This window comes from Pan paniscus, chromosome 20 (genome assembly GCF_029289425.2).
Source record: "Pan paniscus chromosome 20, NHGRI_mPanPan1-v2.0_pri, whole genome shotgun sequence".
NCBI classification, from domain to species: domain Eukaryota; kingdom Metazoa; phylum Chordata; class Mammalia; order Primates; family Hominidae; genus Pan; species Pan paniscus.
In genome coordinates, this window is record NC_073269.2 from 10,778,627 (window position 1) to 10,797,750 (window position 19,124).

The following is a 19,124-nucleotide window of genomic DNA, read 5'->3' on the forward strand; positions in this document are numbered from 1 at the left end:
CGAGACCCCATCTCAAAAAAAAAAAAAAAAAAAAAAGCCTGAAGTCACCCAGAATTAAGCAACGGTCCTGGTATTTGAACCCAGGTCCTCCGTGAATGCAAAACCCCTGCTCCTCACCACAGGGCCTCACCACCCAGCCTCCTTAGATGAAGGCCTAGGCAGTGGGGGTGGCTGGGGCGAAACTGCTGAGGCAGCGGCTCCCTCCAGAGCTGCCTCCCTGCTGCCCAAGAAGGCCTGGTGGGAGAAGGGGGAGGGAGGTTGGCCTGAACTGGGACATTCCGAGGAATTAGCCGGACATCTCAGGCATTCCTGCTCAGCAGCCAAGGGCTGCAGAACTGGGTGGGGAAGACTTCCACCTGCAAGTTTCCAACCACCGGCAAGACAGAAGGGATCGCCCGGAAGATGGGTTCAAAAGTAGTGGCTGCAGGCAAATTCCATTTCCAGCCATATTAATGTTTCCAGCCACATTTTCCAGTTCCATTTCCAGGAACTGGAAAAGCCCTCCCTTACAGAATGCCTGACAACGCCAGATCAAATATATGCATGACCGAGCTTCTAAGGCAGAGCCCCCCGAAACATCACTGGGAACCTGAAACATAGGGACCCGCAATCGGGGCGGTGGGGGGGTTGGCTTTGGTGGCCACCTGCAAGCTGAGAACCACACACAAAATGGGCTGGGGCTGGCGCCCCTGGGTAGCTAGCGAAAGCCAAGGCGGAACCATCTGGAAGGACTGCCTGCAAAGTAGGCCACCCCGGATTCCCACAGAGCCCCCAGCTGGCCATGAGCATCCGATCCCAAATCACAAGAAAATCTATCACTAAGGGGAGTCAGAAGAAACAAAAGGATGCCCGGGAACTTCAGCTTCTAGGTTTGTCAGACCTCAGTCAGGATGCGTAAAATAAAAACATCAGCCAGGTGTGGGTGGGTGCAGTGGCTCACGCCTGCAATCCCAGTACTTTGGGAGGCCGAGGCAGGCAGATCACCTGTGGCCAGGAGTTCGAGACCAGCCTGGCCAACATGGTGAAACACCGTCTCTACTAAAAATACAAAAATTAGCCAGGCACGGTGGCAGGTGCCTGTAATCCCAGCTACTTGGGAGGCTGAGGCAGGATAACTGCTTGAGCCCAGGAACCAGAGGTCGCAGTAAGCCGAGATTGTACCACTGCACTCTAGCCTGGGCAACAAGAGTGAAACTCCGTCTCAAACAAAAACAAAAACAAAACACATTAGCCAGGCATTTAATGGTACACGCCTGTGGTCCCAGCTACTCAGGAGGCTGAGGTGGGAGGATTGCTTAAGCCCATGAGTTCAAGACTGACCTGGGCAATACAGTGAGACCTCACCTCTACAAAAAATTAAAAAATTAGCTGGGCATGGTGGTGTGCACTACTTGAAAGGTTAAGGTGGGAGGATCGCTTCAGCCCAAGAGGTGGAGGTTGCAGGGAGCCAAGACGGTGGACACTGCAATCCAGCCTGGGCAACAGAGCAAGACCCTGTCTCAAAACCTAAAAAATAAATAAAAATAAAACCATGAAAGATGGGGCCAAAACATAAGGAATAAGACATTATCCAAACAGAGTAGCAGATCTAAAAAGGAAACAGAAATCTGAGCAATTTATTATTATTTTTTATTTATTGAGACAGAGTCTCACTGTCACCCAGGCTGGAGTGCAGTGGCGTGGTGTCGGCTCACAGCAACCTCCACCTCCCAGGTTCAAGTGAATCTCGTGCCTCAGCCTACGGAAGAGCTGAGACAACAGGCGCCCACCACCATGCCTGGCTACTTTTTTTTGTGTGTGCCAGGATTTCATTCTGTCACCCAGGCTAGAATGCAGTGGCACCATCATAGTTCACTGCAGCCTTGAACTGGGCTTAGCCTCCCAAGTAGCTGGGACTGCAGGCACTCACCATCATGCCCAGCCAAAACTGAAGACTTACTGGGCTATGTGGTGGATAAGTCACAGCTGAAGAGAGACTTAGGGAAGTGGAAGGGAGAACTGTAGAAGTTACCCAGTGGGCAGCACAGGCCCTTGGTCAGTGTGAGGGAGGCTGAGCCAGGAGAAGGAGGACAATAAGAAGGCCTAACAGGCATCTGAAGATTCCAGAAGGAAGGACAAGAGGGGGAGATGGCTTAACTTTTCCGGAATTGCTAACTACGGGGCCCTGGGAGTCAGGGAGCAGGATGGCGAAGGGGCACTGAGAGCCTGAAGTTCTGGAGGGCAGAGCCATGTATTGGACAGAGCCTCACTCCAGGATGGCGAAGGGGCACTGAGAGCCTGAAGATCTGGAGGGCAGAGCCATGTATTGGACAGAGCCTCACTCCAGGATGGCGAAGGGGCAGTGAGAGCCTTAAGTTCTGGGGGGCAGAGCCATGTATTGGACCAAGCCTCACTCCTTGAGGGAGAAGTGCATTTTGTCGTTGATCATCTTGCGCTCGGGGTTGAGTCGCTTGAGGATCTGGGCCAGCACGTTCACTGTCTGCTCGCTGCTCAGCCCTGTCTTCTTGGTCTGGAACTTTTTCAGCAGGTCCTTAGTGGTCATGGGCTTCCGTGTCAGGTAGCGGCGCACGGCATCCTCAGTCACCTGCACGTCGCTGAGGATGGGAGGATGGGGAAGGTGGCATCAGTGAGATTGTCCCCAGTAGCCCTTGCCCTGCCCCCTGCTGTCCTCGTCAACTTACCCGCTGCTGGGTGTTGTCTTGCCTGATGGTGGCTGGGGTGTCGACTTCCCGGACAGGCTCTGGGGTCCCGCGTCCAGCCGCAACCGCTTGGCTGCAGGCATCTCGCTCACCCGCTTCCCTGTGGGAGTGGGGTCAGGGCTGAGTCTTGCGGGCAGGAGGCAGAACCCCTGGGCAGGACCCCAGGCTGGGCAGTGCCATGATTAGGGTTCAAGGGGATCAGGGAGAGACAGGCCTCCACCCGCATCTCCATCCCCTCTCTGTCCTGAGCCCCAACAGAGGTCGGGAGGCTGTGGCTGTGGCTGTGGGGAGTGGGGAGCAGGGAGTGGGGAGGCCACGGGTGCTCACCTTGCTCGAGTTTGCTGGCAGCCGCCCGCAGGGTGGAGGAGGTGCTGCCACCCTCTGCGCTGGGTGTGCCTGGGCGGCTGTTGCCCCTTGAGCTCCCTCCCGACGGCTTCCGCTCTCTCTTGGGTGGCGTCTTCTTCTTCTGCGGAGGTCAGGGTTGGGTGAGGTGGGTGAGTCTGCAAACAGACGCCCAGGCCTCCCCCGCCACCGGGCTGGGCCTTACCGCCATGAAGAGGGCTGAGGAGGCCTCACTGTCAATGTCGCTCTCCTCTGAGCTGTCCGACTCCTCGCTGCTGTCTGCGGGGCACAGGAAAGGGGTCAGGGCCAGAGCAACCCCGGGACCCGGTGCCCACTGATATCTCCACTGCAGATGAGGGAAGCCTGCAGGGGAGAGGGGAGGAGGCGGCAGGGCGCCAGGGCCCGACCCGAGCCTCCAATATGGGGGCCACATGCGCCGCACCTTTCCTGCGCTTCTTCTCCTGCGGGGTGGGCGCCTTCTTCTCCTCCTCCTCCTCCTTTTCCTCCTCAGGCGGCTTCTCCTCCTCACTCTCCTCACTACTGTCGCTCTGCTCATCGACACCTGGGAGGGGCAGGGTATGAGCAAGAGCAGGGAAGCACCGCCCCCATCTCCCCGGCCCGCCCAGCCATCGCCTACCCTTGGGCCCCTCCTCCTGCTGCGGTGCCTTGGCCTTGCTCTCAGGCTCTTCTTGGGAGCTGCTGTAAGACAGGGACGGCCGAGGATGAGCGCGCGCCCGCGAGGCCGCATGGGGTCTCGCAGCCGCCTCCCGTCGGCCTCACCTGGAGCCGTCTGACATGTAGTCCACCTCTTGGCCCTCGAAGTCCCCATCATCGCTGTCCTCGAAGGCCTCGTCGTCTGAACCCTTCTTCTTCTTCTTCTTCCTGCCGCCCTTGGCCAGCGGCGCCTTCTTCTTGGCCTTGGGGACTCTGCCGCCTGGGAAGGGAGGAAAGGAAGGAAAGGAGGGAAAGCGAGGAGGAAGGCAGTGGGTATTTATTGTGTTTTTCACATTTTGTGCAGTTTTGACATCCTGGGGGGCCTCACTGACTGGGGAGACTGCCCCTCCAGGGCCAGCCCAGGAGCTCAGCTCTCCTAAACAAACTCCCGGCAGACCCCACACCCCCACCCACCTTCTCTAGCGCTCACAGACCACTCCCCCTCTCCCAGACCACCCGGGCGAGGCACCTGATAACCAGGGACACAGCCCCTACAGCCCGGAGCGCACAGGAGTTATTGAAACTGGTCAACCTAGAGTTGCAGTTTCTCATAGGAACCCCCGTAAAGGCCACAGCCAGGCCAGGTGCAGTGGCTCATGCCTGTCATCCCAGCACTTTGGCAGGCTGAGGCGGGAGGATGGCTTGAGCCCAGGAGTTTCAGACCATCCTGGGCAACACAGTGAGTGAGACCCCAGTCTCTACAAAAAACACAAAAATTAGGCCGGGCGCGGTGGCTCACGCCTGTAATCCCAGCACTTTAGGAGGCCGAGACAGGCAGATTACCTGAGGTCGGGAGTTTGAGACCAGCCTGGCCAACATGGTGAAACCCCATCTCTACTAAAAATACAAAAATTAGCCAGCGTGGTGGTGCATGCCTGTAGTCCCAGCTACTTGGGAGGCTGAGGCAGGAGAATCACTTGAACCTGGGAGGCAGAGGTTGCAGTGAGCCGAGATTGCGCCATTGCACTCCAGCCTGGGCAACAGAGCAAGACTCTGTCTCCAAAAAAAAAAAAAAATTAGCCGGGTGTGGTGGTGCACGCCTGTAGTCCCAGCTACTCAGGAGGCTGAGGTGGGAGGATCACTTGACCCTGGGAGGTCAAGGCTGCAGTAAGCTGTGATTGTACCACTACACTCCAGCCCGTGTGAGAGAGAGAGATCCTGTCTCAAAAAAAAAAAAAAAAAAAAAAAGAAGGGCCATGGCTCAGCTCTCCCGGGCTCGGCCTTGCTTCCTGACTGACATCACTGCTCCTCCAGGCGGCCTCGCCTGACTCTCATTCTTTTTTCTCTGAGACGGAGTCTCTCTCTGTTGCCCAGGCTGGAGTCCAGTGGCGTGATCTCGGCTCAACACAACCTCCATCTCACGGGTTCAAGCGATTCTCCTGCCTCAGTCTCCCGAGTAGCTGGCACTAGAGGCGTGCACCACCATGCCCAGCTAATTTTTGTGTTTTCAGTAGAGACACGGTCTCACTGTGTTGGCCAGGCTGGTCTCAAATTCCTGATCTCAGGTGATCTGCCTGCCTCAGCCTCTCAAAGTGCTGGGATGACAGGCGTGAGCCACTGTGCCCGGCCCCACTTGCCTCTCATTCTAGGGCCGCTGTGAGCGACGGTAGACTTTGCCTTCACTGGCACTGCCTGAGCAGGCACCTCTGTGACCTAATGCCCAGGCACCCGCACTCACCCTCCTCACCGCTGGCATCACTGGCATCGGACGATATCTCCAGGTCGTCCTCCAGGTCGTGGATGCGCAGCTCGCTCGCCTTCCTGCGGCCACGTTTCTCCTTCTCCTCCTCGTCCTCGTCCTGATCCTGATCCTTGAGCCGCCGCTGCTGCATGATGCTGAAGTGGTTCAGCACCTTGTTCCTCCTGCGGGCCAGGCACAGGGGGGCTCATGCCGGGCCTGGCACCACCCTGCATCTGTGCTTGCAGGGGGCGAGCCCCAGGGCACCACCCACACAGCCTTCAATGTGATGTGGCCCCCGGGGACTTGGGCTGTGGCACAGGACTCCCTGAAACCACACGGATAGAGCCAGCCCTTCCTGCCTTCCCGTTCTGCCCCGAGTCCCTCAAAGAGCAGGTCCCCATGTGCTGCTGGAGTCTCAGCACCTCCCTCGGACTCAGAGTCTGGCCCTAATCCAGTCACACTGGTTTCTTGCTATTTTTTTTATTATTTTTTTATTTTCTGAGACAGAGTATCGCTCTGTCGCCCAGGCTGGAGTGCAGTGATGCGATCTCGGCTCACTGCAACCTCCGCCTCCTGGCTTCAAGCAATTCTCCTGACTCAGCCTCCCAGATAGCCGGGGTTCCAGGCGCCTGCCACCACGCCCAGCTAATTTTTTTTTGTTGTTGTATTTTTAGTAGAGACAGGGTTTCATCATGTTGGACAGGCTGGTCTCGAACTCCTGACCTCATGATCCACCTTGGCCTCCCAAAGTGCTTGGATTACAGGTGTGAGCCACCGTGCCCAGCCAGATCTTTTGTTATCTTAATTTATAGATGTATTTTTCTTTAATGACAAAACATACTGTTTCCATTGGAACAATGTAACATTGTCTCATTGCTCAGGGAAGCTTTAAAAAACAGGACTGCAGGCCAGGTTGGGCGCGGTGGCTCACGCCTGTAATCCCAGCACTTTGGGAGGCCGAGGCAAGTGGATCACCTGAGGTCAGGAGTTTGAGACCAGCCTGAACAACATGGTGAAACCTCATCTCTAAGAAAAATAAAAAAATTAGCCGGGCGTGGTGGCATGTGCCTGTAGTCCTGACTACTCAGGAGGCTGAGGGAGGAGAATCAATTGAACTCAGGAGGCAGAGGTTGCAGTAAGCTAAGATTGCCCCACTGCACTCCAGCCTCGGTGACAGAGTAAGACTCTGTCTCCAAAAAAAAAAAAAGGACTGCATTTAATAGGAATGCATCTAACATGGGCAAGGCCCAGGCTGGTGTGAAAGATAATGAAACTGCTGCTTAACACTGTGAGTGGCTTTACCACACTGAGCCATGCACCAAAAAACAGTGACAGCTTGGTGCAGTGGCTCAAGCCTGTCATCCCAGCACTTTGGGAGGGGAGGCCGAGGCTGGAGGCTCGCTTGAACCCAGGAGTTTGAGACCAGCCTGAGCAACATGGCGAGACACCATCACCATTTGTTCTTTTCTTTTCTTTTTTTTTTTTTTTTGAGTTGGAGTCTTGATCTGTCACCGAGACTGGAGTGCAATGGTGTGATCTCGGCTCACCACAACCTCCGCCTCCCGGGTTCAAGCAATTCTCCTGCCTCAGCCTCCCGAGTAGCTGGGATTACAGGTGCCCGCCACCATGCCTGGCTAATTTCTGTATTTTTAGTAGAGATGGCATTTCACCAAATTGGCCAGGCTGGTCTCTTGGCCAGGCTGGTCTCGAACTCTTGACCTTGCGATCCGTTCTCCACGTGCCCAGCCTGAACACTTCTTAGCTAAGTAGATTTAACATCTGATCAAGAGATGGCATTCTGGCCGGGCACCGTGGCTCACACCTGTAATCCCAGCATATTGGGATGCCAAAGCGGGCAGATCACTTGAGGCCAGGAGTTGGAGACCAGCCTGGGCAATATGCTGAAACCCCTTCTCTACTAAAAGTACAAAAATTAGCCAGGTGGGGAGGTGCACGTGTGTAGTCCCAGCTACTCGCAAGGCTGAGGCAGAATCGCTTAAACCCAGGAGGTCGAGGTTGCAGTGAGCCAGTGAGCTGAGATGGTACCACTGCACTCCAGCCTGGGTGACAGTGAGACTGTCTCAAAAAAAAAAAAAAAAAAAAAAAAAAAAAAAAAGAGATGGCATTTCTCCTTTGGTTAACATCCAGGTTTTACACAATTCTATAAAATGCCAAATTCTTCTCCCTAAAACTTACAAAGCAGATTCTAAGGAAAATACAGCAAAAGGGAACCTGCCCTCCCAGCAATGATTGATCGACTGATTTTACAGTGGAGCCCCAGGAACTCAACCAAAGTGGAGCAGGCAGGCAGACCTGGGGGCTGTTGTTCCAGGGGAGCAGGGGTACAGAAACTGCCCCACAGGCTCGGAGGCTCATGACCTGGTGGGGAGGACGCTCTGACTTCGTGCCATTTACCGGGGTTGCTTTTGGAGCTGAGCCAACCTATGACTCTTCAGAAATTTTAAAACCAAAGAAAATGATTAAAAACTAAAGCAGGGGCTGGGCATGGTGGCTCACGCCTGTAACCCCAGCACTTTGGGAGACTGGGGCAGGCAGATCACGAGGTCAGAAGATCGAGACCACGGTGAAACCCCATCTGTACCAAAAAAATAGAAAAAAATTAGCCGGGCATGGTGGCGGGCGCCTGTAGTCCCAGCTACCCAGGAGGCTGAGGCTGGAGAATGGCATGAACCCGGGAGGCGGAGCTTGCAGTGAGCTGAGATCGCGCCACTGCACTCCAGCCTGGGTGACAGAGCAAGATTCGGTCTCAAAAAAACAAAACGACAAAACTAAAACAGGCCGGGCGTGGTGGCTCACGGATGTAATCCCCACACTTAGGGAGGCTGAGCGGGGCAGATCACCTGAGGTTAGGAGTTTGAGACCACCTGGCCAACATGGTGAAACCCTGTCTCTACAAAAAATACAAAGTTAGCCAGGCGTGGTGGTGCATGCCTGTAATTCCATTTCTCTACTTGGGAGGCTGAGGCAGGAGAATTGCTTGAACCTAGGAGTCGGAGGTTGCAGTGAGCTGAGATTGCGCCACTGCAGTCCAGCCTGGGCAACAAGAGCGAAACTCAGTTCAAAAAAAAAAAAACACAAACAAACAAACAAACAAACAAAAAAACACCAAAGAGGGAAAAAGGTGTTTTATTTGTTTTGTTTTGAGACGGAGTCTCGCTCTGTCGCCCAGGCTGGAGTGCACTGGCGACATCTAGGATCACTGCAAGCTCCGCCTCCCAGTTCACGCCATTCTCCTGCCTCAGCCTCCCGAGTAACTGGGACTACAGGCGCCCGCCACCATGCCCGGCTAATTTTTTGTATTTTTAGTAGAGACGGGGTTTCACCGTGTTAGCCAGGATGGTCTCGATCTCCTGACCTCGTGATCCACCTGCCTCGGCCTCCCAATGTGCTGGGATTACAGGCGTGAGCCACTGCGCCCAGCCGAAAAGGTGTTTTTTTAACCTTTGGGAGCCATCGACTCTTTGAGCATCTGCTCATCTGTGACCTGTGCAAATGCCATTTGTAGATGCGTCCAGAGTGCCCTCCCCACCATCTGCAAGCACCCTAGGGTGGTGGTGGCCCTACGGTCTCATCCAAAGCCATACATCCAAGACCAAGTGCTCTGGGCCCCCAGCCTCGTCCCCCTGCCCACAGTCACTCTGCACTGGCCTCATGCACTGTGTCCCTCCACAGCCCTTCACTGCACCCGCCCCACCTCTGAGGCCGATGTCACTGCTAGAGAAACCCTCCTCGGGTGCCCTGCCTGGAGCTGCTGCCCTGCAGTGGATCAGGCTGTGTGACCTACGGCCTGCGGAAAGCCAAGGGGGCAGTTAGACCCCACCCTGCTCTGCCAATTTGAGCTCCGGGTCACAGACTCTGGCTCTGGCAGCACCCTCTGGGTGCCCCATTGTGGCCCTAAGGCCTCCTATCTGTTTGCTCCTGAACTGACAGCTCTGAGACGGCCGAGTGGGGTCTGCCCTGGTTACCCCTGAGTCCCCAGCTCCCAGCACAGGGCCTGGTGATATACCCACGGCAAGGCACCCCATTTCCCTCACTTCTGTCCCCAGCCACCACCCAGCCCACTCACCTCTCCCACTCCTCCTCGGCCTCCTCGGCAGTGAGCGTGCGATGCCGGGCCAGCGGTGTGAAATTGTACCAGTTGTGCACGGGGAAGGCCTCGAAGGCCCCGTCGGGGCACTGGGTGAAGATGTAGTAGGACGTGTTCTCTGTTACGCCTCCCTTCTTGATGCCCTTGAACCTGCAGGGAGCCACGGTCATGGCCTGGTCCATAGGGACCAGCTCCAGCCCCCCCGTGTCCCCCCGGGGCCTGCCTCCTTTATGGCACTTGCCATAGGAGGAAGACCAAGAAATGCCCATGAGGCCTGGGCAGGCCCTTCAACCACCTGGGCCTCGTCAATTTCCACATCTGGGGAACAGGGCCGGCGCACCTACCCTGCAAAGTGCTGGGCGTGTGCACATCGGGATCATTTCTGGAAAGACCGTGTGAGATTATCTCAGGAGAGCCCAACCCTGCAGTCAAACTGTCTACATTTGCCTCCAGCTCTGCTATCTGTGGGCCACACCTGGGAAACTGAGGAGCCAAGTGAGAAGATGGGGCGGGAAGGCATGGCCAAATATTTTTTTTTGAGATGGAGTCTCGCTCTGGCACCCAGGCTGGAGTGCAGTGGCACCATCTCAGCTCACTGCAACATCCACCTCCCGGGTTCAAGCAATTCTCATGCCTCAGCCTCCCGAGTAGCTGGGATTACGGGTGTCTGCCACCACACCCAGCTAATTTTTGTAGTTTTAGTAGAGACAGGGTTTCATCATGTTGGCCAGGCTAGTTTCGAACCCCTGACCCCATGTAATCCGCCCGCCTCGGCCTCCCAAAGGGCTAGGATTACAGGCGTGAGCCACCGCGCCCAGCCATGGCATGGCCAAATCTGAAGTGGACACCTGGCCCGGGCCACCATTCCCTCAAGCCTAAACAACTGCCCAGCCTCCTTGAGGCCTCTACCTCATTCTTTTCTACCCCAAAGTTCCGGACGGTCTGGGTGAGTGCCTCTTCCCTGCCTACAGCTTTCCAAGGCTCCGCTGGACCCAGCACATCCTGGCACCCACTGCCCTGTGTGAGCTGCCTGTGTCTGTCACTATCACCCAACTGCTGTGCCTGGAGCACCCTTCATCAACCTAACCTGGACCCCTCCTGTTCTACCCTCAGTCTGCCCCCTCTGAGAGGTCATCTCAAGTGTCATGAGCCCCCAGGGCTGGCCACCTAAGCTTCCTGCATTGTGGCACTCAGAGCTGCCTCAGAGCCAGGCACAAGCACCAACTCAGTGAACTGTCTTCAAAAACACAACCCCAGGGCCTGGGCAGTGGCTCACGCCTATAATCCCGCACTTTGGGAGACCAAGGTAGGAGGATCACTTGACCCCAGGAGTTCAAGACCAGCTTGAGCAACGCAGCAAGACCCCATCTCTACCAAAAATACAAAAATTAGCCAGGCATGGTGGGGCGTGCCTGTAGTCCCAGCTACTCAGGATGCTGAGGTGGGAAGATCTCGAGCCCAGGAGTTGGAGCCTGCAGTGAGCTACGATCGCACCACTGCACTCCAGCGTGGGCAACGGAGTGAGACCCTGTCTCAAAATAAATAAGTAGGCTGGGCGCGGTGGCTCACGCCTGTAATCCCAGCACTACGGGAGGCCGAGGCGGGAGGATCGCCAAGTTCGAGACCAGCCTGACCAATATGGTGAAACCCTGTCTCTACTAAAAATACAAAAATTAGCTGGGCGTGGTGGTGGCAGGCACCTGTAATCCCAGCTACTCAGGAGGCTCAGGCAGGAGAATAACTTGAACCTGGGAGGTGTGGGTTGCAGTGAGCTGAGATCGTGCTACTGCACTCCAGCCTGGGCGACAGAGCAAGACTCTGTCTCAAAAAAATACAAGTAAGTAAAATAAAATAACATAAATAAATAAATAATAAAATCCTACAGGGATGGAAGTGCCAGCACCTCCACTGCAGCAGTGGGAATCTGAGGTTCAGAGAGGGTACCCCACAAAGTATGTAAGTTGAGGCCTGGGGATGTGGACTGGTCACTAAGTCGGCACCACCACCGCCCCACCACTTACTTCCTGCCTGATTTGCCGTTGACCCGGAGCAGCCAGGGCTGGTCCTCGGGCCGGAACTCCTTGAGGACGATGCCGTACTTCTTCCTCCGAGCCTCCTCCCGAAGCTTGCGGTTGAACTCGCTGCCCGCGCCCGATTCGGGCATCTCCTCCTCTTGGTAGATTTTCTTGTTGCTCAAGTCCCGCTCCAGCCGAGCCTAGGGGAGCAGGAAGCAAAGCGTCTCAGGATCCCTGGCTTTGCTTGCACGGTGCCCCTCTCCAGGAACGCCCTTCCTTGCCCTAGGCCAAGCTCTAGATTCTCAAAACCAACTTACCACTTGGCAACAAGGGAGGAGAACGGTAGCCTTTGACAAATCTGGGTAAAGGGAATTTGGGCGAGCCTTGCGCTCTATTTTTGCAACTTAAAAGCTTGGAATTATTTCCAAATTAAAATTAAAGAGAAAAAGACCACCTGGTGACCATCAAGCAGGCCATCGGAGGCAAAATTCCTTATCTGAGGAATGTAGAAGTAATTAATTAGACTTCCCTATTATCTACAGCAGGCATCTGGTTCCAGGATTCTTTTCCAAAAATGTGTAAGTACCTAGAATTTCCACACATCTCTCCAGAATGCATGCATATCGAAACTCATTGTGCTGTGGCTCACGCCTGTAATCCCAGAACTTTGGGAGGCCAAGGCAGAAGGATCACTTGAGCTCAGGAGTTTAAGACCAGCCTGGCATCAGAATGGCTTGAACCTGGGAGGCGGAGGTTGCAGTGAGCCGAGATCATGCCACTGCACTCCAGCCTGGGTGATAGAGTGACACTCTGTCTTAAGAAAAAAAAGGCCGGGCGCGGTGGCTCACGCCTGTAATCCCAGCACTTCGGGAGGCCAAGGTGGGTGGATCACGAGGTCAGGAGATTGAGACCATCCTGGCTAACACGGTGAAACCCCGTCTCTACTAAAAATACAAAAAATAAGCCGGGCATGATGGCAGGCGCCTGTAATCCCAGCTACTTGGGAGGCTGAGGCAGGAGAATGGCGTGAACCCGGGAGGCGGAGCTTGCAGTGAGCCGAGATCCTGGCGCTGCACTCCAGTCTGGGCGACAAAGCAAGACTCAGTCCCCCACCCCCCAAAAAAAAAAAAAAAAAAAAAGACCAGCCTGGGCAACATAGTGAGATCCTATATCTATTTCTTAAAAATAAAAAGGCTGGGCATGGTGGAAGGCTGAGGCAGGTGGATCACTTGAGGTCAGGAGTTCAAGACCAGCCTGACCAACATGGCGAAACTTCATCTCTACTAAAAATACAAAAATTAGCTAGGCGTGGTCATGGGCGCCTGTAATCCCAGCTACTTGGGAGGCTGAGGCGGGAGAATGGCTTGAACCTGGGAGGTGGAGGTTGCAGTGAGCCCAGGTCGCGCCACTGCACTCCAGCCTGGATGACAAGAGACTCCATCACAAAAAAATAAAATAAAATAAATAAAAAGAAACTCATTGTGCAACACTTGCTGACATTAAGGCACCAAAATCTCTACAAATGTAACAATTTATCGTGACCTATGTGGCTAATGTGATCCGAATTACCCTTAAGCTCTTGATTTAAGGTCCATATATACCATTTCCAAAACACTCCAGAATCAGCCACATCTCATAACCTCCACTGCCTCCGGTGCCCTGCCAGGACTCACCTAGACCAGTCCAGTTGCTTCTACCTTGGTCTCCGTTTGTTTGCCCTCAAACCCACAGTTTGTCTCCCCATAGCAGCCAGATCACACACGCTACAACTTCCCAGTTGAAGATGCTTTAATGGCTCCCAAAGTCCTTTCTAGAGCCTCTGATGGCAGGGGCTCTGGGAAAGCCCCCAGCCCAGTCCCCTCCCTTGCCCAGATAAACCATGGCCAAAAATGTCCAACAGTGGGCACAGCTTCTAAATGTTCTCCTTTAAGGAGAGGCCTCTGGTGGGCCTACCAAACCTAACTTACAGGGACACCCAGGAGCTAGGCCTGGGCCTTTGCCATTTCCGTTTTTTTTTTTTTTGAGGCAGGGTCTTGCTCTGTTATCCAGGCTGGAGTGCAGTGGTACAATCATAGCTCACTGCAGCCTTGAACCCCTGGGCTCAAGCGATCCTCCTACCTCAGCCTCCTATGTAGGACTACAGACCCACACTATCAGCCCCGGCTAACTTTTTTATTTTTTTGTAGAGTTGGGGTCTTGCTATTGTATTGCCCAGGCTGGTCTCGAACTCCTAGCCTTAAGCAAGCTTCCTGCCTCAGACTCCCAAAGTGCTGGGATTACAGGTGTGAACTACTGCACCCAACCCTTTGTCATCTATCTTTTCTTCACTTGGAGAAAAGTGAGAAAATTAAGACTTAGTGACTATGACAGTTAAGCAACTATCACAATCACCAAGGTCAGGGTCAAGTTCTCTCACCACCCCAGCCCCTGACCCCCAGGACTCAGAGACTTACCTGATTCCACGTAGCAAAGTTGACTTTATCGGCTGCATTAAAAGCCATGATGTTATATTTTTTGGCTGTATTCCTGGAGTGGATTAGAAGAGGTAGTGTCAATCCAATACAGCAATTCAATCATTAATTTAATCAGTCAATGCTATTGAACCATTAATTCAATCAGCCACTCAACCGGATCGTTAATTCAATCAAATCATTACGTTAATTCAATCACTCAATTCAATTGAACCATTAATTCAATTCAATCATTCCATTCAATTGAATCATTAATTCAATTCAATTCATTCAACAAACCCACCCAGCTTCATTCAGCCTGTTTTGCCTGGCAACACTGGATACGGAAGACTCCAGGGATTCCCAGTCTGCCAGAGAAGCTAGACCCATCCTCTCCTGACCCCAGGCAGAAGAGCAGATGGAGGGACGAAGATTTGGGGGAACCCAAGATGTGGAGATTATTGTGAACTCAGCCTTGGGGAGGAGGGAGGACAGGCAGGGAGTATTTCCTGGAGGAGGAAGATACTGGAGCTGAGTTTTGCAGAATCATCAAGAATTCACCCAGCAGAGTCACAGTTTAGGGGTTGAGGGGAGGCACTCATGGCAGAGGGAACAGGATGTACTAAGGCCTGGAAAGGAAAGACAGCCTGACCACTTTGAAATAGGACGAGGAATATGTCCTAACAGCTGGCCTGGGCATCATGGGACCATATACTCCTCGAAGGTTAGGCCAGAGGGCTGGATCGCCATGTATTAATGCACTCATTCATTCATTCGTTCAAAAAAGCAGTGTTGTCCCCAGAGAAGCCTCAGCTTAATCCCCCCAGGCCTGCCCTCCAAGTCTCTCCCGGTCTGGAGGGAGAACCACAGACAAGGCCAGAAACGCCTGGCTAAGAAGATCGTGAGGGTTTTCATTTTTGGGGGGTGGAGAGGAGTGGGAGATGGGGCTGGGGACTTACTTAGGAACTCGAACGACGTATTCAGTGACATTCTGGCTGCTAGGGCCCTGCGGAAAGAGGAAGCGGTGAGTGAGGGGTTGCCGAGGTCGCCGTCGGAACCCCCGAACCCCGCCAAATCCACACTCACTAGGGCCGCCATGGGCAATGGTCAGTGGTTCCGATCTGGTCCGACCCGGGTTCCTTTCGTCTCCTCTGGCGTGCGCGTCCCTCGATCCCGGGGAAGCCGCCGCTCGGTGTCGGGTCTCTGTCCCTGAGCGAGGACCCCAACCCTAGGCGCCTCTGGAACTGGGAAAAGGTAACCGGAAGAGGCGCTCAAGCTACTCGGTCTACGCTTCTGCGGCCGCCTAACCCGGAAGCGAAACCCTCGAGCAGCCGCGTCGCGATGGCAACCTTCTTAGCGACTGTGGCCACCTCAGTGCGCAGTCACTTATGCTCCTCGGCGGCTATGGTCACCTCAAAAGGTCCACCACGGTCCCTTTTTAGACTCAGCAAACCTAGGCCGAGTCTGAGATAAACTAACGGGCCTCTGTCGCTGGCGCTCTTGTATATAACGCGGTTAACTTCATCAAATGGGGGACCGCCCTCTCTCGTGACGTCAGCACCCAAGGACCGTGGGGCATCCTGGGTGGGAAGAGGGAGACGAATCCCCCTTGCGGGCGCCCAGGCACTTTGCGCATGCGCCTTGCCGCTCTGGACCTGGGGGGCCCAGAAGGCCGCGTCACCATAGCAACCGAGGCCTACTCGGGTCGGGTCGAACCGCCGCTTGGCTCCCCATGGGTCTGTTTGGGGTTCATTTCCTCCCCCTACCCCGAAGGGGTGGACCCCGTCATTCCCGCAAAATGACCGGGGCGGGGACCCTTGTGACGTCGAGCCGAGCCAGGAGGGGTCAGAGCCTGGGCGGGGTCGGGGCGCGACCACCCCAAGAGCTGCTGGCCGGATGGGTCTCTGCAAGTCCAAGCTGCCCGAGATGGGCAGGGCTCTGAGGCCCCAGGAGAAGGGTAACGTCGCGGGGGCGGCTGGCTGGCTTCCTGGGGGGAAGGGAAGGAAGCTGCAGAGAACAGGAGGGAGATGCAGGATCCCCTACCCCGTTCCAGGCATGCACACATCCCCCGAATCATGGCAGTAACACAACTGCGCATGCTCACGGCGCAACCATTCATTGCTCCACTTCGCAAATACTCCAGCACCTCCTGGGTTCGGGGCCCCGCAAGGTGAATCTGTCAAACCAGCTCCCCACGGAGGATTACAGTGTCCTCTCGAGGGTTACAGTGTCGTGGAAGAGACAGAGTCATAGCATGGGAATCTACAACCCAGGAAGGAGCAAGAGAAGCACAGCGGGGCTCTGAGGGCTCAGAGAAGAGGGGAGGTTTCAGTTGGGCACTGAGGGATGCATAGGAGTTGGCTAAGCAAAGGGAAGGGGGGCAAGACACAAAAGTTGGGCCATGAACTACAGACACCGTCGATGTGTCTGTTTTCATTTATTCCTCATCCACCACTAAATGTCAGGAACTGCCAACTCCTAGGAATATAGGAATGAGGGAGGCAGAAATAGTCCTTGCCCTCATGGAGTCTGGCTTGGGGGAGACAAGAACGAGTAAACGGCCGGGCACGGTGGCTCATGCCTGTAATCCCAGCACTTTGGGAGGCCGAGGCGGGCGGATCACCTGAGGTTGAGAGTTCGAGACCAGCCTGACCAACATGGAGAAACCCCGTCTCTACTAAAAATACAAGATTAGCCGGGCGTGGTAGCACATGCCTGTAATCCCAGCTACTCGGGAGGCTGAGACAGGAGAATCGCTTGAACCTGGGAGGCAGAGGTTGTGGTGAGCCGAGATCGCGCCATTGCCCTCCGGTCTGGGCAACGTGAGCGAAACTCCGTCTCAAAAAAAAAAAAAAAAAAAAAAGGAAAAGAAGGAAAAAAAAAAGAACGAGTAAACAGAGAAGATCATGACAGACTGTGGCCATTGCTGTGGAGGAAATAGGTGTCTCAGACGAGGAGTGATGGGGGGAAGCTCTAGTCGGAGGCTAGAGAAGGCCAGATGGAAGTTGTGGCCAGAAGGAACTGGGGCAGGCAGGGATTTTCCAAGCAGAGGAAACAGGAACGGAGAAGTGAGTTTCAAATTCAAAGAACTGAAGCCCCCTGGGGCTGGGACAAAGAGAAGGGGAGTATGGGATGGGGCTGGGACAGACAGAAGGGGAGTAGGATATGGGGCTGGAACAGAGAGAAGGGGAGTATGGGATGAGACTGGGAGCGTGGGCAAGTCCCTGCCTCTCACTGAACCTCGGTTCCCTCCACTGTAAAATGGGATGATAGAGTCCTCAGGATGCTTTAAGGAGATGCCGTGTGCGAAGGGCCTGGCCTGCTCAAGTTCACGTCTTTGTTTTTTTTTTTATTTTATTTTTCTGAGATGGAGTCTTGCTCTGTCGCCCAGGCTAGAGTGCAGTGGCACGATCTCGGCTCACTGCAAGCTCCGCCTTCCGGGTTCACGCCATTCTCCTTCCTCAGCCTCCCAAGTAGCTGGGACTACAGGTGCCCATCACCACGCCCAGCTAATTTTTTGTATTTTTAGTAGAGACAGGTTTTCACCGTGTTACCCAGGATGGTCTCGATCTCCTGACCTGAAGTGATCTGCCCACCTCGGCCTCCCAAAGTGCTAGGATTACAGTGCTAGGCATGAGCCACCGCACCTGGCCACATCATTTTTTTTTTTTTAAATGGAGTCTTGCTTTGTTGCCCAGTCTGGAGTGCAGTGGCACAGTCTCGGCTCACTGCAACCTTTGGCTCCTGGGTTCAAGCGATTCTCCTGCTTCAGCCTCACGAATAGCTGGGATCACAGGTGTGCGCCACCACACCCAGCTAATTTTTTTGTATTTTTAGTAGTGATGGGGTTCACCCTTTTGGCCAGGCTGGTCTCAAACTCCTGACATCAAGGGATCCACCCGCCCCGGCCTCCCAAAGTGCAGGGATTATAGTCGTGAGCCACCACACCTGGCCTCAAGTTCACATCTTCATCCAAAGCGGCACAAACACACAACGTGCCTGGCTATGCCCTTGAGAACAGAACCATACCCCTAAGAGGCCGGGCACGGTGGCTCACGCCTGTAATCCCAGCACTTTGGGAGGCTGAGGCGGGCAGATCATGAGGTCAGGAGATCGAGACCATCCTGGCTAACACGGTGAAACCCCGTCTCTGCTAAAAACACAAAATTAGCCGGGCACGGTGGCGGGTGCCTGTAGTCCCAGCTACTTAGGAGGCTGAGGCAGGAGAATGGCATGAACCCGGGAGGCGGAGCTTGCAGTGAGCCGAGATAGCGCCATTGCACTCCAGCCTGGGCGACAGAGCAAGACTCTGCCTCAAAAAAAAAAAAAAAAAAAAAAAGAACCATACCCCTAAGATGCCACCCTACAGCAAAAGAGAGTATGCCAAGAGACTTTGTCCAGTGTCACTCAGGGACACCTGTGCCCGTACAGGCACTAACCCATCTCCCTCACTCTTCCTGGGCACCACAGACATTCTCAAGTCCCCCCTGGATGGGGGGCCCAGGCTGTGGCAAAGGGACACAGTGCAAGAATATGGCGACCAAGTACGGCTTCTGCCATGTGGGGCTGGACCAGCTACTGAGACAGGAGGCTCAAAGGAGCATGCAGCGGGGCCAGCAGATCCGTGACATCATGCTGCAGGGGCTCCTGGTGCCCGCGGTAGGAGCTCATGGGAGGGGTTAGGGCGGAAGGGGTACCTTGGGACAACCACCCACCAGGAGGGCTCACGGGACCCAGAAGGTTGCAACTTCCCATGTGGCCATTGCCTTGCTGCACTGAACCTTCATTTCCTTATCTGTGAAAAGGGGAGATCCCATCAAAAGGCCGTAGGGGTCCGGCCCAGTGGCTCACGCCTGTAATCCCAGCACTTTGGGAGGCCAAGGCAGGTGGGTCACCTGAGTTTGGGAGTTCAAGAGCAGCCTGACCAACATGGAGAAATCCCATCTCTACTAAAAATACAAAATTAGCCGGGCGTGGTGGCGCATACCTGTAATCCCAGCTACTCAGGAGGCTGAGGCAGGAGAATCACTTGAACCCGGGAGGCGGAGGTTGTGGTGAGCTGAGATCATGCCATTGCACTACTCCAGCCTGGGCAACACGAGGAAAACCCAGTCT

General features: G+C 54.7%; 1 protein-coding gene across 3 annotated transcripts; it reads right to left on the reverse strand.

Moving 5' to 3' along the window:
• Window positions 1-1,608: 1,608 nt before the first annotated feature.
• Window positions 1,609-16,092, reverse strand: GTF2F1 (general transcription factor IIF subunit 1). 3 transcript variants are annotated; one of them, XM_003819334.7, is made up of 13 exons: window positions 15,096-16,092; window positions 14,969-15,015; window positions 14,013-14,085; window positions 11,566-11,759; window positions 9,524-9,694; window positions 5,434-5,618; window positions 3,822-3,975; window positions 3,679-3,740; window positions 3,484-3,603; window positions 3,247-3,320; window positions 3,027-3,165; window positions 2,682-2,799; window positions 1,609-2,594 (listed from the first exon to the last, which is right to left on the reverse strand). In XM_003819334.7, exons 1-13 carry the CDS (start codon window positions 15,105-15,107, stop codon window positions 2,390-2,392), a joined length of 1,554 nt encoding a protein of 517 aa, XP_003819382.2. In that variant the 5' UTR covers window positions 15,108-16,092; the 3' UTR covers window positions 1,609-2,389. The 3 variants fall into 3 exon arrangements, with proteins under 3 accessions (XP_003819382.2, XP_063455875.1, XP_063455876.1); XM_063599805.1 differs by having other exon boundaries at window positions 3,679-3,737; window positions 15,096-15,813; XM_063599806.1 differs by having other exon boundaries at window positions 5,443-5,618; window positions 15,096-15,781.
• Between the last annotated feature and the right edge of the window lie 3,032 nt (window positions 16,093-19,124).